Source organism: Globicephala melas, chromosome 1 (assembly GCF_963455315.2).
Source record: "Globicephala melas chromosome 1, mGloMel1.2, whole genome shotgun sequence".
NCBI classification, from domain to species: Eukaryota; Metazoa; Chordata; class Mammalia; order Artiodactyla; family Delphinidae; genus Globicephala; species Globicephala melas.
Genome location: NC_083314.1, coordinates 181648446 through 181668048, shown reverse-complemented (window position 1 = coordinate 181668048; position 19603 = coordinate 181648446). Strand labels below are relative to the sequence as shown.

At 46.2% G+C, this 19603-nt stretch overlaps 1 protein-coding gene across 5 annotated transcripts in view; it reads right to left on the bottom strand.

The window, feature by feature from the left end:
* RERE (arginine-glutamic acid dipeptide repeats) overlaps positions 1–19603 on the bottom strand; it is a 429037-nt gene that overhangs the window by 46992 nt on the left and 362442 nt on the right. For all 5 annotated transcript variants that reach the window (XM_060283498.1, XM_030879486.2, XM_060283507.1 and 2 more), the window contains one exon: positions 13812–13892. In XM_060283498.1, coding sequence (XP_060139481.1) covers positions 13812–13892 — 81 coding nt within the window. The remainder of the gene's footprint in view (positions 1–13811; positions 13893–19603) is intronic.

The following is a 19603-nucleotide window of genomic DNA, read 5'->3' as shown; positions in this document are numbered from 1 at the left end:
AAACAGACCTTGCTCACGTGAAAGCAGGCATAAAAGGAGAAGGCAGTCTTGGGAGGAAGAAACGCAAACATGGAGGGAAAAAGTTGTTTCCCCCTTGTCTCTTTCTGCCACAAAAGCCTGGCATGGTGACACCAAGGCTGCAGCAGCTTGCGCAATAAAATGCTTAACCTTGGCTAAAGTTAACCTTCTTAGCCATAAAAAAAGGTAGGCGGGGGTGGGGGGGGGAGGGACAAAATTAAGCTTACGGGAAGTAACCCTAATCAAAGCTGAGCCGTAACCAAGGGCTCCAGAAACATTTCTACTGTATCGCATCCCACAGGCTGGCCAAGAGCCCAGAATTTTCATTACAACCTTTCAAAGAGGGAGAGAAGGAGGAAAAAATATTTCACAAAAGCATTATCAAGGCCCCAACCCAGGATACCAGGCTGTAGAACCAAAGTTTGTGAGAGGTCAGCCTTTCAGGGAGTCAAAAACCCAGCATGTGGAAACTGGCAGTCCTTTTATATAGTGGGAGGGGTTCTTAAACCAACTACTGTTTTGCACTGAAGTCTCAGAGCTTCACAGATCATTAAAGGTTTCTGAACCACAGAGAAAGGAGGGCAGAGTTAAGGAAATAAATCAAAAGTTCCTCTGGGATGTACGAATGCCTACTTGGAACAGGCCTTCAGCGCGAATATCCTCCACATTAAACAACACGGAGGACTTCAAAATAAAAGCAGAAAAAAGAGATCTGTTCTGTTATAAGCAATGCACTTTCTTTCTGGCTTAAAGGTTATGCGTGCTATAAGATGACTCCCGCTGCGAGTGCGGGGGGCTGGGCTGAGGGCAGGGGGGGCAGTGAAAGAAAACAAGAGTGAACAGAAAGTCGAACTGAGAAATGCTCGGTTTGGGGGCACCCCAAACACGTTACACAGTCTGGTGATATTTTAGGGGTGGGATGTGAGGCAGAGGAATTTCTATCACATCTATTCCTGGCCATCCCTGTCTAAGAACTGAAATAATTTTCCCACAGCCAGAGGGAGTTCTCTAGTTTTCCCTGTGCAACATACACAGCTGAAGGCCTGGGGAAAGAGACCATGTCATCTTCAGCAACGAGCCGCATAAATTTCTTAAAGAAGCATCACCAAACCAGCAGAGGGAGGACAGCATCTGAGAACAGGAAATGGTCAACCCGACACCTAAGGATCTGTGTTTATCCAAGACAGCGGTTGTGAAGCTGAGTGACAGACCTTGTGACCTTGCCCTCTTGTTATGCAGCACCGGTAAACAGAACGAAATGCTAGACTTCCTACTCAGACTGGATTAGTTTACTACAACAGGTGAGGCTGCCACCCTTTGGTCAGGGTGCACTCACCATGAACCACACTGCTGGGGTGCTCTCCCTACCAACCTGGAAGGAGGAGGAAGGGGTCTGGGGACGAGAAAGGCCCAGTGAAAGGCAGCAAGTCCAACCTGGAGAACGGACAGCATGCACCAGAGCAACGGTTCACCTTGAAATTCAGGGCCGGCAGCTTAATGCGTCAACAGTCCCTTTCCAGCCTTTTTTCCCTGGAGGGAGGGGAGAAGAACTCCAGCTTTACATGCAACCGCAGGCTGGAACAAAAGCAGCAGACAGATAAAGGCATTTGTCTGCTAAAGGACTGCTATCTGATCTCCAGCCGTAGTTTACCAAAACATGTAGGAATGGGCTTGAGGGGCAGGTTTGGTGCCAAGATGATCAGCGCCAACAGGTTCCTGGGGAGGGTCTGGGGCTGTGACTAAAGCTAATGGTCTTTCCCACAAGAGAGAAGCCTACTGCTTCATGCATGATTATGCTGTGGTTTGTTACTGGAAATCTCTGCTCAGTAAGATTTAAGTGCTTAAGTCCACTCTGGGTGTTCAAATGGCCTCACTGACGGTTAGTCTGAGTATGCACTGCTGTACCGGGTAACGTCCTTTACTAAATCCTAACGTTAACACCTTCTCATTGTGGGAAATGAGACCTGGGGTAAAGATGCTAACCTCAAGACGTGCTAAACTCCACAGAACAAACAAAGCCTGCAGTGTGACTTTGTTACTCTAGGAAGCATGCCAAGCAATGAGCTCCTGTGCCTGCCTGCGGGGTGAGAAGGAGGGGCCCAGGGAGGAGAGGGAGTGGCCCAGGGGAGGAGGGGGAGGGGACGGGTGAAGAGGGGGAGGGGCTGGGGGAGGAGGGGGGCAGCCCCTCTGCTCCAGAAGCTGACCCACCCAAGGTGTGGGGCGGACGTGTGCTTGCGCAGCCTGAAGCCAGAAGCCCAGGCAGGGAACGTGCCACCTACCCTGACTTATCTGAGAGCCCTCTGAGAGGGAGGGTCGCAGCAACAATTCTCTCTACCAGGACGACCTACAGAAGAAGTGATTCCAATGCCGGCTCAGTAAAAGGAGGGCATTTCAAACAATACAACTGTCCAAAACCACCAGGTCACATTTAATGGGTTCACTGTTACCAGGTTCTCAGAAGCAGCAGAGCACATTCTGTACGGATGCTGCAGAGGAACTCAGGTATTTTGAAAATTCCTCAATAGACAAGGATACTTCAAGAATTTTCTCTGGCAAGACATTTCAAACAAGTTTTAACATTTAAAAAACCTATCCTTCAAACAGCTTCCAGCCCTGATCATCAGCACATCTTCCAGGAGGCCCCATTCATGGCCCACACCACACAGGTTAGCACTTGGGTTCACGCCAACCCACACTGCGGTAACGAAACAGTGGGAGCAACCCCCGAGGGAGCAGAGGCCCACCCAACCCTCATCTTCTCCAGATACTCAGTGAACTGGCAGCGCTGGCTGATCAACTGGTATGAAGAATAAACCACAAACTGTTTATATTCTTGCTATCTAGATATCAGAAGTCACTGATTTCCAAAAAAATTGTGTAACAATGTTGAGTATTCATAGACAATTTAGCATTTGGGAAATTAGTGATTAGAGCAGAATATAGTACAAAAGAAAACAGTATGCTTTAGTCTGAGTCTAAGACAAATATACTGGACAAATGGGTGCATATTCTTAATTCTAAACTTGCACATTTTAATATGACTACAAAATGACTAAATAAGAAGCATTCTGTCCTTTCACTGTATTATTCTGCCTAAACATCTGGTAGACGGAATATGGTACAGAGGAACACATGGACTTTTCTCCTGAGTCACATGATAGGGAACTAAGATCCCACAAGCCACACTGTGCGCCACCCGCCCCCACCCCAAAAAAAGCTTTGCCTTGCTTTTTATCCCACTCTCCGCAGAATGTGTACAGAGTTTACCCAGTTCACTTGCTACTTGCTTTACTCTCTGCTGGCCATGTATACAGATTCACCGGGCCGATTTCCTTCTGAATGCAGTTACTCCACAAATCCAGATTTTCCCTCCAAAACTTAAACACCTCCCTTGACAACTGAAGCCGCAAAGCTGACTCATTCAATGTTCCTCATTAACACATTTCCCAAGCAGAGCATTTGTGGGAAAATGAACCAGGTTCTGATCTCAGGAGGCATATGCCTAAATCAATAATCACCAAATCCCAGAGGCATTGGACCTATGCTGTTTCCAGCCCTCTAAAATAATCAAATACATGAAAGTCACCATTTCTTGCCAAACTCAAGAAAAATCCAACTCCTGCACATGGGAACAAAAAGACAACAGCTCAGCTGAAAACACATAACCAAACATTATAGGAAAAACTTTAGCTTAATATTGTTCAGAACACCCCCAGTGGTGTTTCACTCACACAGCAAAGACAGAGAATAAAAATTCCAGACTGTTTTCAAGATAATAAAATAGCATATGATGGTGACTCACTAACTGACTAAAAGGAAAAAAAATCCATAAAGAGTCACAGGAACCTTGCAAAGCTGGCAACACTGAACCTCCCCCACCCTCACTTGGCTCTCACCTCCAGCAGACACACACACACACGCGCGCGCACACACATGCACACTCTAGTGACCATTTTGAGGCTGCAATTGGCTAATGGCTTGCTCTACTGCTTAAGACAATATTTTATTCTTGACTCACTCAATAAACCTGCTGAGAAAAATAAACAATGGGTTTCAATCTTATAAATAATCTAGAAAACGGAATTGCTGTGCAAACAGTAGAGCTGATTTACTGCCCATGATGAACAGAACCGGAAAGTCCAATGTGCACAGTGAACCCAGAGTCACAGTCTTACCATCTGGGGACACGAGTTAACAAGGATTCCTGTCCACTACATGGTGTAAGGCCTGGGATGGCCAGGCTTCAACTGGTCCTTTAAAACGTTGAGTTTTAATCTTTTAAGACATATATACACACACAATGTATTTCTATCCCATCATTCACACATGTGTGAACACACACACTTCATCTTGAACAAATATCAAGTCAGGGCCTATTATAGGGCACTAAAGGTGATATAAAGAGATATTAAAATAAGGTTTCTGCCCAGAACCTCATATATGTATTCCATATACATACACAGATGCATGTCAATGTGCAGAACAGAAATGCATCAAAGAAAAAGGGAAGCAGAGTCTACAGTCCAAGACTAAAACAAAATATTAATTTTTAAAGGGCAGAACAAAACACAGTTCCACTGAGAGAAGTTGGGCTCTTTGTGTAATGGCCACCAGTCCACAGAGAAAGAGGCTCGCGTGGCTTTCACAGACGCACACCCGAAGCAGGACCCCTACACCTGAGCTCAGGATAGCCTCAGTGACTGCAACTCAGGCATCTTCCAGGGAAGAGCACAAAGCCACCGCCCCTTCACCAGGCTGTGAGCTGCAGGAGGGCAAGCCCCCTTTCACGCATCCCAGGCGCCCCGCAGAGCACAGGCCTTGGGTACCAAACGTTCCCCAGAACAGTTCTTCCCAAACACTCCCAATTTTGCCCACTGCGAGGATGGTTTGATCACCTCAAAGGCCAATTCCTGAGAATTATGATGCCACAATTTAGAGGATTCAGAAGAAGGATCTGAACAGAAGAATTATATCTCCAAAGTGAAAAAAATAACAAAGGCCGTTACCATTGAAAGTTAATTTAAAAATTAAACATCTCAAAAAGAAAACTGAGCTTAATGGAATTCTGGTGTCCCAAGACAGGCTTCTCTGGCTTGCCTTTCCTACTTCCATAATACAATGAATGGCTTTCAAATTACACACAACAGAAAACATTTTTCATGGGGCGGGGTGTCCTTCCCACCACGGGTGAGCAGCTGTGAATGAGACCGAGGTGAATGCTTTGCTTCATGTTTCAAAACAGTACGATTAATTTTTATTCTTAATTTTTCCTAACTATTACTCAAGGGCATAAGTTCAAGTAAGATTAAAATGAACCAATTATTCAAGAATTATGACTTCAGATACATTTTAAAACTTATTTTTCATGTCAGTTTTTAACAGACTAGATTTATTTTTTTAAAGCATCAGCAAACTGGACTTTCAAAGTTAGGATGGGTTCACGGATCTCATTAAGGTTAAAAAACAAAAATCTACTTACGATATAAAATACGAGCTCCAAGTAGATAAACACACTGACTATAATCACAACTTGCAAGTCTTCTTAAAGACCATTGCAAACCTTCCATTTGCTTTTACTAGCTAATAAAATGAGTGAGTCTGTTTAGGCTTAAAAGTCATAAATGTCTCCATCTTAAAAGTCACCAGGTAACAAAGATCCAGCCAAATCATAAGAAATATACGTTGGCAAATGCCAACAGCAAATAAATAACCCATCCTTACAAGCAGCACTGTGCTCAATAACACTGAAGTCCAAGGGGTTTTTCATTTGAGTACAGTTTCTACAAGTAATACAGCGCATGTAATCAAAGCACACTCATGCCATTCCTACCAGTCCTAATACGTAGGATAAGACCAAGGACAGGCCTAAGATGTTTACACTGAGAACAGCAAATATCCAAGGCCCTTGGTTTAAAAAGTCATCTAACTCTCCGGAAGTTTCAATATAATTTGTTTAACCTGATGCCACATAAAATTGATTCCAAAAAAGTTTAAAATAATTACTCTTTAAAAATAGATAAATAAAAATTTTAAAGTCATCTAATTTTTAAAGTCCTCCCTTTTCCCCCAACATCAGCAGCAAAAAAGTTTCTTACATGCAAATTTCTTAACTGCTTCACTTACACAAGGGAATCAGCCACTCTCTCTCAGATTACCCTAGTCAAAACTGGACCACTGGGCTTCCCTGGTGGCGCAGTGGTTGAGAGTCCGCCTGCCGATGCAGGGGACGCGGGTTCGTGCCCCGGTCCGGGAAGATCCCACATGCCGCGGAGCCTGCGCGTCCGGAGCCTGTGCTCCGCATACGGGAGAGGCCAAAACAGTGAGAGGCCCGCGTACCACAAAAAAAACAAAAACAAAAGCAAAAAACTGGACCACTGCCCAGTCAAATAACCATAGTTCAGACTCTCAGAATGAACAGACTCAAGGCTCTGCTCCATTTTAATGGGAAGAACTATAGGATCACAGCACTTGCTGCCGAAATGCAGGGCCTGTCTCTGTGAGTAATCACTTCTGCTTTGAGTGGAGAATCCCAACTGTACCTGCATCTACCCCAGGACAAATTATTAAGGGAAGAGGCATGGCACATGTCAGTCCTTGTACCCACTTCTTGCCAACCTCTCTAAATATTTACAGTTCTTCTTCATGTATAGGGGTTCCAGTGAAAGAAACACTTAAAAACACTGTAGTATTAAATATGCAAACTTCATATTAATAAGCGAAGTTCAGCCTTTAAATAAAATAGTTTCTGTTAGAAACTTCAGTAGGGTCTAGGCTAGCCTAACTCACATATTTTGGCTGCATGTCAAAAGAAAAAGAGGAAAACAGTTTTTATATGAAGTGAGACATCGGGAATTCCCTGGCAGTCCAGTGGTTAGGCTTCCACGCTTTCACTGCCTTTGGCCCCGGGTTCGATCCCTTGTCAGGGAACTAAGATCCCACAAGCTGCATGGTGTGGTCAAAAAAAATAAAAGGAAATATGACATGAGTTACAATTGTGTTTCTAGGACAAAATGGAAGACAGGAAGAGGGAAGCCATATTGGGAAATTCTATTATTGATCATGAAAATAATCCCAGATACTTTTCTATATGTTTGAAATACTCCGTAACCCTTCGAAAAGCAAAATCAAGCCCTATTTAATAGTGAAACAATTTACAGCTTTAACAGAATGAAAAACACATTATTTTAAGAATGAATGTGACACACAGGATTAAGAATCTGCAAGTCTTCATCGGTGTAAACAGCAGGGCTTCCTGAACTTTACTCTGCATTCCAATCACCTGGGGAGCTTATTAAAATGCAGATTCTGCTTCAATAGGAATGGACAGGAGGCTGAGAGGCTGCAATTTTAACAAGCTCCAGGTGATGACGATAATGCTGGTCTGAGGATCACACTGAGAGCGGTGAGAATACACAGCATTTGCAGTCCAGGTCTCTGGCTTAAAATCAAGTATGTTATGTGGCTATAACACATTTGTGTCCTCAATAGTATCAACCGATTCAGGAAGTTCACACTTTGTTATGTAACGTTAGATTAAGCATTAATGAGGCTAGAAAGTTTGTTCATCTAAGGTTATAACCTGAAGTTAAATAAAGCTTCATGCTGAACGCTAGTATTAAATACTAGAGTCATTTTTAACCTCTTAATATTAACAGAATCCCAATTACTCGGTCTCTTTTTTTTAAGTATCATTTTAAAATTTATTTATTTTTATTTTTGACTGGCAAACATGGCAGGCCTGCAAATGGCTCATCTTCCCTGCTGCAATGCCAGCTCCCTGTGGGGCACAGGTGGCACCTTGCTTCTCTTTATAGACATCCCACCATTACAGTGCTCAGTGGTACACAAAATTTTCTAAAACTGAACCATATGGCATGTTTAACTAGCTCTGAAAATGGGAATATTTATTTTATTATTCATTGGGTCTTCGTTGTCGTGCACGGGCTTTCTCTGGTTGCGGCGAGCGGGGGCTACTCTTCGTTGCGCTGCACGGGCTTCTTGTTGTGGTGGCTTCTCCTGTTGTGAAGCACGGGCTCTAGGCGCACAGGCTTCAGTAGTTGTGGCTCGTGGGCTCTAGAGTGCAGGCTCAGTAGTTGAGGCGCACGGGCTTAGTTGCTCCGCGGCGTGTGGGATCTTCCCGGCCCAGAGCTCGAGCCCGTGTCCCCTGCATTGGCAGGCAATCGGACTCTTAACCACTGCACCACCAGGGAAGTCCCTGATTACCTGGTCTTAAAGCCCTGTCTCAATAGTGGTTATTCTTTGATGGGGGAACATGCTCTCTGCAAAAGATATTTTGCCTGAAGAAACGAACAACTAACATTCAGTAGTTATGCATATACTTAATAGAATTCGTTCCCAAAAATATGGCTGAGAAAGGTGGTTGATTTTCATGTTATTTCTCAAAAATTTAAATCTCCAATATTTTCATCCTATCACCCAAGGTTAAAAAAGCTCAAAACATCAAAAACAGCTGCCCCTCGGTCCCATTCAAAAAAACAAAAAAATAGTGACACGTTTTCAATAGAGAAAGTCAAGATAAAAGACTTCCATTCCCACAAGTCACTGACGATTCCCCACTTTCTGTCCTACTACTAGACTATTAAGAACCTCCTCTCTGGTCTCCATCTCGTTGGTGCTGCTCAAGAATGCTCACCTCCCATGCTCTCACCTCTCTTCTCAAAAGACTTCAATGGGTCCCCAAACGCACTCTTTGGAGAGAGAGCAAGGTCCCCCCAAGTCTACCTCCAAGCCATAAACTTGGCCTAAATCCCACTGCATCAGCTCATGCAGCCTTCTCTCCGACCGCACTCATGGACTTGCCGGGCACGTTTTGCAATTTCCTCTCTCCATGCCTTTGCTCGTGATATTTCCAACAGCTGGAAAGTCGCTTTCCTTCCACCCTCCCAACCATGGCCTATATCCTTCCTTCCTTCGAAGCTCAGTTCAAACACCACATCCTCCAATTAGCCTTCCAGAAACCCCCAGGCTCTGTGCTCACTCTGTGGGACCCGGACCTCTCCCAGGGCCCTAAGCACAAACTGGCAAACATGGCAGGCCTGCAAATGGCTCATCTTCCCTGCTGCAATGCCAGCTCCCTGCAGGGCACGGGTGGCACCTTGCTCTCTCTATAGACATCCCACCATTACAGCGCTCAGTGGTACACAAAATTTTCTAAAATTGAACCATATGGCATGTTTAACTAGCTCTGAAAATGGGAAGTGGGTGAAAATGGATTTCTGGCATAGTAAGTATTAAGGCACCAGTAACTGGGTTTACAAATAACACGAGCTTCATCTCTGTTGGGCTAGGTATTCAAAAATAAAACTAAGAGATGAGAAAGAGAGTCAAGAGTGTGTGCCTGTCCCCCTGCTCCATCCAGGGGCTAATAATCCTCTAGGGGCACCTCTTCTCCCTATCAAGTCGGGGTGGATCAAATTGTCTTCTCACCAAGGTTAGTTGCCGCTGAGACAGGTCACTAAGTGCATGCTCCCTGTCTACGATGCAATGCTGGCTGGATCTGTCCAAGCGCCAGCAGACAGAGCTTTACACAAAGGCCAGCCAGGATTCAAGGGACAACCACCCCAGTGTCAGACACGGAAAAGTCTTTGGTTCAAACAACGAAGAGATGTTCTCAGCATGAAAGAAGATACTATATGTCACTGTCACCTGAGTAATCATCTCATGTTTTTGAAGAAAACTACAATGTGTAAAAATCAAAGGAAAAATTATTTTTGGAACACCTATGATTTTGTGTTATTTGTAACATGGATTCCCCTCCTGGTAATTAAGATTCAACACTATTAGGTCTCCTGTTTTTTCAGGAATTACCTTAGCATCAAAGGTCATGTGATTCATCAAGCCAAAGATTACGCGGCAGTGCTTAAAGCAGAACCCAAGAAGCCTTGTTCCCCATCATTTTCTCAGAAGCTCAGCTACGGGGCACTCACTGTGATTTATACAAATGTACCCAAGATTCTGATGTGGTTTAGGCCAAAGAGTGTCTTGAGAGAGAAGAAGCATACAGCCAAGGGGAACCTGAGATGCTTAGCAAAGATTCTTTACCGTATTTTACTACTAATTATACATCTTATAAGCATTTGCGGGAGGCAAATAGTTCTAGAGGAAGGGAGAACGGGGAGAAAGACAATCAACTACAGGATATTTGCACGACTGTGATACTAAACTATCTGACTTGCACTTATTCTCTTGGGTAACATGAGGTTAACATGTAATACCCACTCAACTAAACCTCTATAAACAGTTGGTTTTCCACAACCACAGCCACTATTCCCACTTCAGTGGGCAGCAGTGTTCAGAGAAAAGCCAGATTTAGCTCCTGAGTAATAAACACCAGAAACCAAAAGAGCTGGGAGAGCTCTCCGTATCCGTGCCTACCAGGAAGCTCTGAACGTACATTGGCACCCAGTGGCCTGGTAAGCGTCTCCTCAACAAAGCTTCAAGACAGAGGAATTCCATCTTTTAGACTAGGCCGTGCCCTCCACCCACTCTGTTTTTCAATTAAATGGGTTTTCTGCAAGACAGATTAATGAAAAACAGGTAATTTCTTTTTATATAGGTTCAATATGTTTACAAGCAGAATATAATTCTGTACTTTTCATAGCATTTAGCTACTTTACATAGTATTCAGGGTGGATAAGAAGAACAATCATTTTCAAGTGTTTTTATGCACTCTTTATATAGACGGTATCTCATTTAAATTCTCAAAACAATTCTGGAGGGGGGGAGGGAGACCCAAGCGGGAGGGGATATGTGTATACATGTAGCTGATTCACTCTGTTCTACAACAGAAACTAACACATTGTAAAGAATTATACTCCGATAAAAAAAATTAAATTTAATTTAAAAATTAAAAAAAATTTCTAAGGGGTAGAAGGATCACCCCATTGTACAGACCCAGACATTAAAGGACAGGAGGCTGAATAATCCGCTTAAGGCCCTATGGCAGATAAGTGGCAGAGGAGAGAAGAACCATCACTTTGGTCTCAGGCACAGCGACAGCCAACGATGTACAAACATTTTATAAAGATTCTAACACCAATAAAATTCTCATGCAAACACACACCATTTTAGAGAAAATAATTTCCTAGACCCTGTCAGGATTTGACCTGAACTTGCCAATGAACAGCTCAAAGAAGACTTCCCAGTTAAAAGAGATCATCAAGTACTATAGTTACTGGTAAGGCCAAGAATAGAACACAGTCTGCTGACCCCACACCCATGCCCAATCAGGCGTGTTCTTCTGGATGCTGACACCCTTCTGAAGTTTCAAGTTGGTTGAGAATAGCAAAGAAATGAGTTAATAATTCCGGTAAATAGAAGACAATATGGAAAGTATCTAGGTTAGCGGGATTTGCTGTGTGTGTGTGTGTGTGTGTGTGTGTGTATTTTTATAAGGCATGACCGTATGAAGATTTCTACCTAGGAAGTTTTGAACCAAGAACACTGGTACCTACAAATTTTCTCATCTTCTGCAGCAAAAATGAAAAATAACCTTTGCCCTCCCCTCTGTATGACTTGTGAATGATTAGCCTGGCCATGTTGATAACTAAGGAAAATATGAGTGCCGCTCCCAGCTGACTAGAATGCTTAAGATTTATCCTACTACCAACCTCCTCCAATTCCATGCAAAAGACAGCAGGACACTAGGAATAGTTAGCCAATGTTCAGCCCTAATAAATTCTCCAGTGCTGCAAACAACTCTCCCATCAGCTCCAATGACTGTGCCCTGAGGAAGAGGCTGGAAACAGGAAGACCGCTGGGTGCCAGAGGAGATGGGAGGATTGGAGCCACATGGCTGGGAAACAGGGAATGCAGAGAAGTGATGGGGAAGCGTCTCAGCAAAGAGGCGCCTGGAAAAGACCAGAGAACCTGCTCAAAAGGTTGCTGTACTGAGAACTTCTGTGTGGCAAAAAAAGAGGCTACTACTGAGTCAGACATCATCAGTAAGAATAATCGACAACCAAGAGCAAGAGGAAAAACAGATTAGAAGACCATTCCCTAGGTTAAAGGTTATTCAGATCCCTTTTCACAGGGGAGATAAAAATGCAAAGCGTCTGGCATTTCCAAATGTTAGACACCAGATTTTAGATTCAGTGCTTAATCTTGCTATTAAGTTTACTTTTTAAAAGAGAAAGATAAAATAACTGTAGAGGGATATCTTGTATCAAATTCTTCATGTTTTGCAACTTTTAGCAGAGCACAGGGAGAGAGAAAATTGAGTTGAGAGGTTATAATCTGGCCCCTCACATCAGCTCATATCTACTCAAAGATCTCTCTCATTTTCACTCCAACTGGGCCAAACCAAAATTCCTATACTTTACAGGGTAAAGCCTTTTTAGTTTTTACTTCAAATAACTGAAATCCTCAGAAAACGTAAAAAGTATTTCTTTCATTGCTCCACATTAAATACCTCTTACCACTCTGTTCTGGAAATAGCAAAAAGTCACTTGATTATATAGAGTGATAATATATTTTAGTTTAATGTCCATAAACAAGCTTTTTTTTTTCAACTATCCTCAAAATGACCCAGCTCAGCATATTTACATGTATAATAAATACTGAAAACTTAATCTAATTATGATTGATTAATGCAAACCACCAATTTATATGAGGCTATACTTGAAATCTCAGAACGCTTCTCCCCTATCATGAGGTCTGTTTATAAGGTGCTGTACAGAAAACGTGTCCAGAAACGGTTTAAAAAAAAAAAAAAACCTGAATAAAAGAACCAAAATTGAATAAGAGGAAATCAATAAACAATACCCAATACCCAATTAGAAAACCAAAACCCAAACCAACCCATCAGCTTTTGTCATGGGTATTCTTCATGGATATTCTCCTCCATCCACTCCCAAAACCTGGGGTGGGGGAAGCAGCACTCGATGTCTAAATATTCCCCTCCCATCCCCAAGTCCTGAAGTGCACTTCTGTAGTACTTGGGCCACAGGCACTGGTAAGTGGCTGGCCTACTCCACCCCCCCACCCCCCACCCCCCCAACCCCCGTCTCCCCTATTCCTTGGCCTAGCCGCAGGGAGGACTTTCCCCACCCTCCTCCAATACCACCTGTAGGAAACCAGAGGCACATTCAGGTAAGACTGAATGAATCTCCTGCTAGCATTCTCTTTACATAACTTCACTCCCAAGCCTCCTTAGCAAACCCACCTACCCCAAGTTTAACAAGAGCGTTCATCAGACCTGATTCTCAGCTTTGTGAAATATCAAAGGAATTTTTAAAAACCTCATTTCAAGCAACTTACAGGGATCCTTGTGTATCTGTCCAATAAAAAGTGCAAACTTTTAGGGCTGGAAAATTAGGTACAACTACTCTTCAAAACATAGCAACATTAAAAAAAATAAAAGTCCCCAGAGAATTTAAAGTATATTGAGCTACAAACCTCTTAGCTCTATTGTTTGTTGATGACTTTTGTCAATAACCAAATCCAAACTAGCGATAAATGATATTTTCTATTTCACCCACTGTATTTAAAATTAGATGTTAACTCCCCAACACCCCAGACTCCCCGCCCCCCCCAACCTCTCTTGCCAAAGACTCTTCTGTTCTGAAATCCACTTTCTTGGGGATAAGCATAATCAGTCACTTTACCATCTAGAATCCTGAGCTAAAACTAAAGGTGAAGGAAGTAAAATTAATAGAATCCTAGAGGCCAGCACAACACAGGGTTAAAGGAAAGCATTTCACAAGATCAAGTGCGGAGAAGCAGCAGGAGCGAAGAGGAAAAAATCAAGTTACATAAAGTCCAATTGTACTCACTGTTTCCTTATTGGGAAGCAGCTCCTTTCGAATTCGGAAGAAGTTCTTGCCGTACTGCCTGAGCCCCTTAACGAAGCGTTTCTGTGATAAAAAGAAACAACAAATGGGATGTAAAAGCCAAAAACAACACAGGATGTCAGCAAAGATCTCTGCAATCAGCAGAATAACAACCCCAAAGAAGTCCGAGCTAGGGAACGTCGACACGGCTGGGGGAATATTTCAGCAGCACAGCCGGGACCCGCGCCCAGACAGCCTCCGTCAGATCCCCAGTCCCGCACTCGGACAGGCTGAGGAGGACGTCCCGTGTCTGAGGCAAGCAGCCGTCTGTGCCTTCGCTGCCTCCGGTCTCTGCATCGGTCCACGGAGGTATAAACAACACATACGCTCCGTGCTTCCATCAATAAAACAGCACAACTGGTCCCCACCTGAGAACGAAGCTTCCCAAAGTGCCGAGCAGAAGAGGGGAACGGGAGCAAAGCTGGAGACTTTTCTCCAGAAGGGCACCCTGGAGGCTTCAAAGGCCTTTCGCTCGCCCGGGGAATTCACCAGGACGGCAGCAGCACCGCGGCAATCCACCGGGCCCGAACCCCGGCCGGCCTGCGTGCCCCGCCACGCCGGCCGCAAGAGCCGCCCCGGGGCACCAGGCACCCAAACACCAGCACCCCTCCTCCTTCCCGGCCCCTTCCCGTCCCCGTTCCCTCGGCAGCCCGGGGACTTTCACTTTGTCCCATTCCTCCTGGGCAGCCCCTCCCCGCCACAGCGGGGCCACTGCCGGATCCCCGGACCCCACCTCGGCCCGCGAAGTCGGGGCCCGCGCGGCCGACCGCCGGCAGCCACAGGTACGCGGGGCCGCCGCGGGCCGCACTCAGGGTCCGGGTGGCGGGAGGCCGCGCCTGTCACTCGGCTTGCGCTCGGGTTCGGGCTCGGGCTCCGGCTCCACAAAGCGCAGGGCGGAGGCGGCCGGGCGGCTCGGCGTGTGACCGCGGCGGGGCCGCGCGGCGCGGGGCGCGGGGCTGGGGCGGCCGCCGCCGCCGCCGCCGCCGCCGCCGCCGCCGCCGGGGGAGGAGGCCGGAGCGGCGCGCAGAGCCCAGCGCGGCCGCGGGCGGCTGCAAAAGGCGGCCTGGATCGCCGCGCCGCCCGCCGGCCCGGCTGCGGCCTCCGCCCCGAGGCCCCGCGCGGGACCCCGGCCCGGTACCTCGGTTTCCTCCTTCCGAACAGCGGGAGTCGACCCGGGCGGCGGAGCACGGAAACTTCCTCCCCGCCGCGGCGGGCGCGAGCGGAGGGCGCCCGCGGGGCTGGCTCCGGGCTGGGGCCCTCCCCGGGCTGCTCCGTCTCCGGACCTCCCCCCGGGCGGGCAGAGTCAGCAGCGCACGCCCGCCGCACCCGGGCTGCGAAGCCGGGGGGGCTGGCCCCGACGACCCCCGAGGTCCCTCCGGCCCGGGATTGTGGGCGGCCGCTCCCGCCCGGCCCAGGCCTCAGCCGGCACCTCGCAGGGCGCCGTTTCACAACTAAATCACCGCGGAAGCTTCCCAGCCAATAAATCACCTGCCCACCGGGAGGGGAGTCCCTCCCACTCCCCGCGGTTGAGACCAGCCGGGCGAATTCAGTGAAGAGCCAGACTTGGCCGGGAAGACCGATCTGCAACCTCCTACTCCATTCCTGGAGGCTCTGCATTTTCAGATTTCACCCCTTTCTAAGATATGACTCATCACTGTCAGTTTTCAACATAATTCGTATAGTTCAAAAGGAAAAATCTGGCAAGGCACAAGAAAGAAGCAAGCTCTGCTCTAGTCTGAAGCAGAGTGACCCTCGTTACCTGAAAAAAGTATCATTTACATGCTCAGCACGCATCCCGGGCTGCGTGCAGAGCACCTCCACATCTTCACATCTCCACCGGGATGTGGAGAGGAACGAGACTGCCCTGCCCTCAAGGAGCAGGCCTGGCAAACAGGGTAAACAGATCAATCTCTGGGCCCCAACCAAAAGCAGCAGAGGAACAAAGGGCGGGAGGTGGGGTCAGGAGGAGGAAGCAACTTACTCTGCTGCCGTCGTAGGGGCGAGACAAGGGGGAGCATGAGCCTGTCAGGTGGGCTCAGCAGGGCTCCAGGCAGAGGGGTCAGCCAGGAAGGGCACACAGATCACCCTGGGAACTGCGAGGAGGGCAGGGTGTACGGAGTGGAGTCCCAGCAGGTAAGATTGAAGAGGTGGGGAGAGGGTCAGGTTGCAAAGAACCTTCCAGGCCAGGCTGAAGAGTTCTGCTCCTAGCTGTAGGCCAGCGGAGAAGTGTAAGCAAGAGCGTTCCATGAAAAGACGGCACAGAGACTGCTCTGGTGGCAGTGTGGCCCTCGGCGTGCATTAGGGACAGACTGGCTGCAATGCAGTTAAAAAGGCTAGAGAGGGAGCCCAGGTGTGAGATGAGGATGACCGGAGCCCAACCTCAGCCTTCAGAATTAATGCTTCTTAATCTACTCGTTAAGAAGTTAAGTATTTAGTGAGCACCTAACACTGGGAGGAATTTTAAAAATAACAACAACAAAAAAGGTAGCCATGGACCTTTATTAAAACGGATTCGTTTTTTGCAGGTAAGATAAATGTGTGTGAGGTGATTACAGAACAATCTGAGACTTAGGTCGGCCAAGCATGAAGTAGTGAAGGGCAGCTCACCAGTGCTGCAAGGGAGCCGAGAAGAGGGATGGACTGTTGTTCAGAATGCCTTCACGGAAGCAGATCGAGAAGAGCAGACAGCATCTGCAGGTGTGGAGGAGTGGGAAGGCCCTCCAGGAAAGACAGAGGCAGAGAATAGGAAGTGGCAATCAGACAGGGAGAGTATACTATACAAAGCTGAGGTGGGCTCTGGCGTGAGTCAGATGGTGGAATGGCAGGGCCATGCATGTGTGAGGACACACAACAGGTTCACTGGGAGAGGCCGGCCCAGTGAAGGAGCACCTGAGAAAGGCTGAACCTGGAAGAGCAGGGTAATGTGGGAGAGTTCTGCAAACGTGAGTTCAGACGCTGATTCCTCCACTTGTTATAATCCTCTGAACAGCATCCATTCAACAGTTATGAAGTACCTACTATATGTCAGGAGCCTCAAAGTCCTCACAACCTAAAAGGAAGTACTGCTATTATCTCCATTTTACTGACAAGGAAGCTGAGGCACCATGGGTTAAGTAACCAGACCAAGGTCACCCAACTCCTCAGCGGTCAAGGCAGAATTCAAACCCGGGCTCCAAAATCCATGCCCTGCAGCACTACTGCCACAGTCTCGGTGAAGTGGGCCAAGAGTCTACGGAGGTCAGCAATTTCAGTCATGGTCCCATGATCTGCGACTCTGCCCTTTCCATCTGCCCCTCCAAATCAAATCAACTCTTCAGTATTCTTCCTAAGAAAGGTCTTTCAGTGCCTTCCTTTCCCGCTCATTCCAGCAGTAGTCGCAGGCCAAACCCTCACCCTTCCTTCCTACTAGCCAGCTTCCTAACCCATCTCCCTCGTCCAGCCATTTACAAGCCTCTGCTGAGGAACTTTTCAAAACCACGGATTTCATCATGAGTCCGACACCATCTTGCCCCCAGGCCCTACCTAAGAATAGCTCTTTGACCTCTTCAGGTGGTGTTTAACCCTTAGCCCTGCATTCAAGGTGCACCAGGATCCTGTCCTGGCCTACCTTTCCAAACAGATGTCCAGTAATGCCAACTGGTCCATGCTACCACCTCTGTCTGAACTTCCGACTCTGGGGTACCTTTAATACTTCTCTCCACAGCCTACCTCCAGTTCACCTCAAACTCAAGCTCAAATCCCTCCCACCCCAAAATGAGACTTCCCTGACCGTCCCCATCCCCATTCACTTCGCATTTATTTATTTGTAAAAGGCCTTATGTACTCATAGTGTCTATGAGCTCTGAAAAGACAGGAATTGTATCTTATACCACCTTGCCTCCCTATAGCATTAGGCAGCTGGAGCTCCCAAGTCTGTGATACACAGATGAAACAAACCATGAGATGACAAGAGCCTGGGCTAGGGTGGTCACAGTGGAAATAGACTGTTAAATGCCAAAGGGTCCATTTTGAACTCTGATAACAAAGTTGATCTTACCGGCTCCATGACACCAAACTCTGCTGATTTTTCTCATATCACCTGGTGGCTTAATGCTCTCCTCCACCTCTGAGTCTCCCCAAGGCTTTGTTCTAGGTTTTCTGCTCCCCACAAACTCCCTCCCAATATGATTTCCACTGCTCCCATGGCTCTAAATACCATCCAAGATTCTCACTACTATTTCTAAGGCTAAATCTATGGTCCAAGCCCATTTGGGAACACTTGTCTCACAGACATTTCAAACTAACTACTTCCAGAAATATGGATTTGACATCTGATGGTGAACACAAACCACTGCTGTCAGTGTATATCAATGACTATGCTATCAAGTGCAAAGCACCACTGGCCCTACTTTTTTAAAAAAAGGAAGTAAAAGCTTCATGTGGCCTGTACTGTTACTTCTCTATGGAAAGCCACAAGGCCTCAAACTGGCAAAACATCTGCTTCTCAGAGACCAGCCTTTACCTTGTGGTTTACCAGAAATGTAGAGTAGCCTTTAAAATCGAAACAAAGCCAACCCACTGAGAGTGGCCAATGATTAGAATAGGTCAGTATGTTAAATAGGTTACTGAGGCTGTGGTCTCCCTTCCCTCAATTCATTCATCTCTCTGCAAATGAAGACCCTGACTTTTTTTAAGACTTTAATTTCATAATTAACACTATCGACTCACAGACAGACAGGTACTGGAAGCTTCTAAACGAAAGTTCACAGACGCGGTCTGTTTCTTAATAGCATTCTAGCAGTTGAGCTGAAATTCAGCATTTCCAGTGCTGAGATTCAAGGCCTCATGAATTATGTCTCTGTCCCTTAGCTGTTCTGTCCCTGATGGTGTATAGACGTTAGACTGCTAAGATGCCAAGGGTGCAGGAGAAAGAAGGCTGCTCCTTCCCGAGGCGGGAGCTGTGGCTGGGCCGCTGCTCCGAGTGCCGGGCAGCCCTGCTTCTTACGCTCCGCAGGCTTGCAGTCTGGCCACTCTCAGAGCCGTGAGCTGAGGTTCCCCGGGTGTTGGCACTGTTTTCTCTGGTGCTCTTTGTTTTCAATCAACCTGTGTGTTTTTTGGGAGCAGAAGACAAGTCCTCTTCTATTTCTCAATCGTCATAGCCAGATGAGACCCAAATATACATACAGATTTATTAATGGCAAGGAGACTGTTCTTTGCTTTGTTTTACAACTTAGTTTGTGATTGCGCTCCAATTTTGATTTTATCTACTGAAATATATTTTGACATACAACACTGTGTTACAAGGTACACAACATGTTAATCTGATACGTTTATACACTGTAAAATGATTGCCATTGTAGTGATAATCATGTTACATAATTACTCCCCAGGTTTTAGACACATTGCTATAGTTTTTTCTATTACTGAGCTGAAACTTCATGTCACCATCAGAAGTTATCTACCTATAAGTTCCTGGTAGAGAACATTTAATTCTTGGCTTTAAAAAAAGTGAGTTACCTGAACACAGTACTTGCTGTTAAATTTGGGTCTGAGTAGAATCTGGAGAGCTCTATTTCTCATTTTTGGTAGAATGGAAAGAATGTGAGATTCAAACTCAGAAGTCCTAGGATCTGGTCTGCTTCTCTGTTCCACAGAGTAATTCTGACATGGCTGTTTAGACACAGCCACTTTTGAAACGGGAGATACGTAATAGGGATAAACATAATTGGGTGAAAATGCGATAACATTCTCTCTTA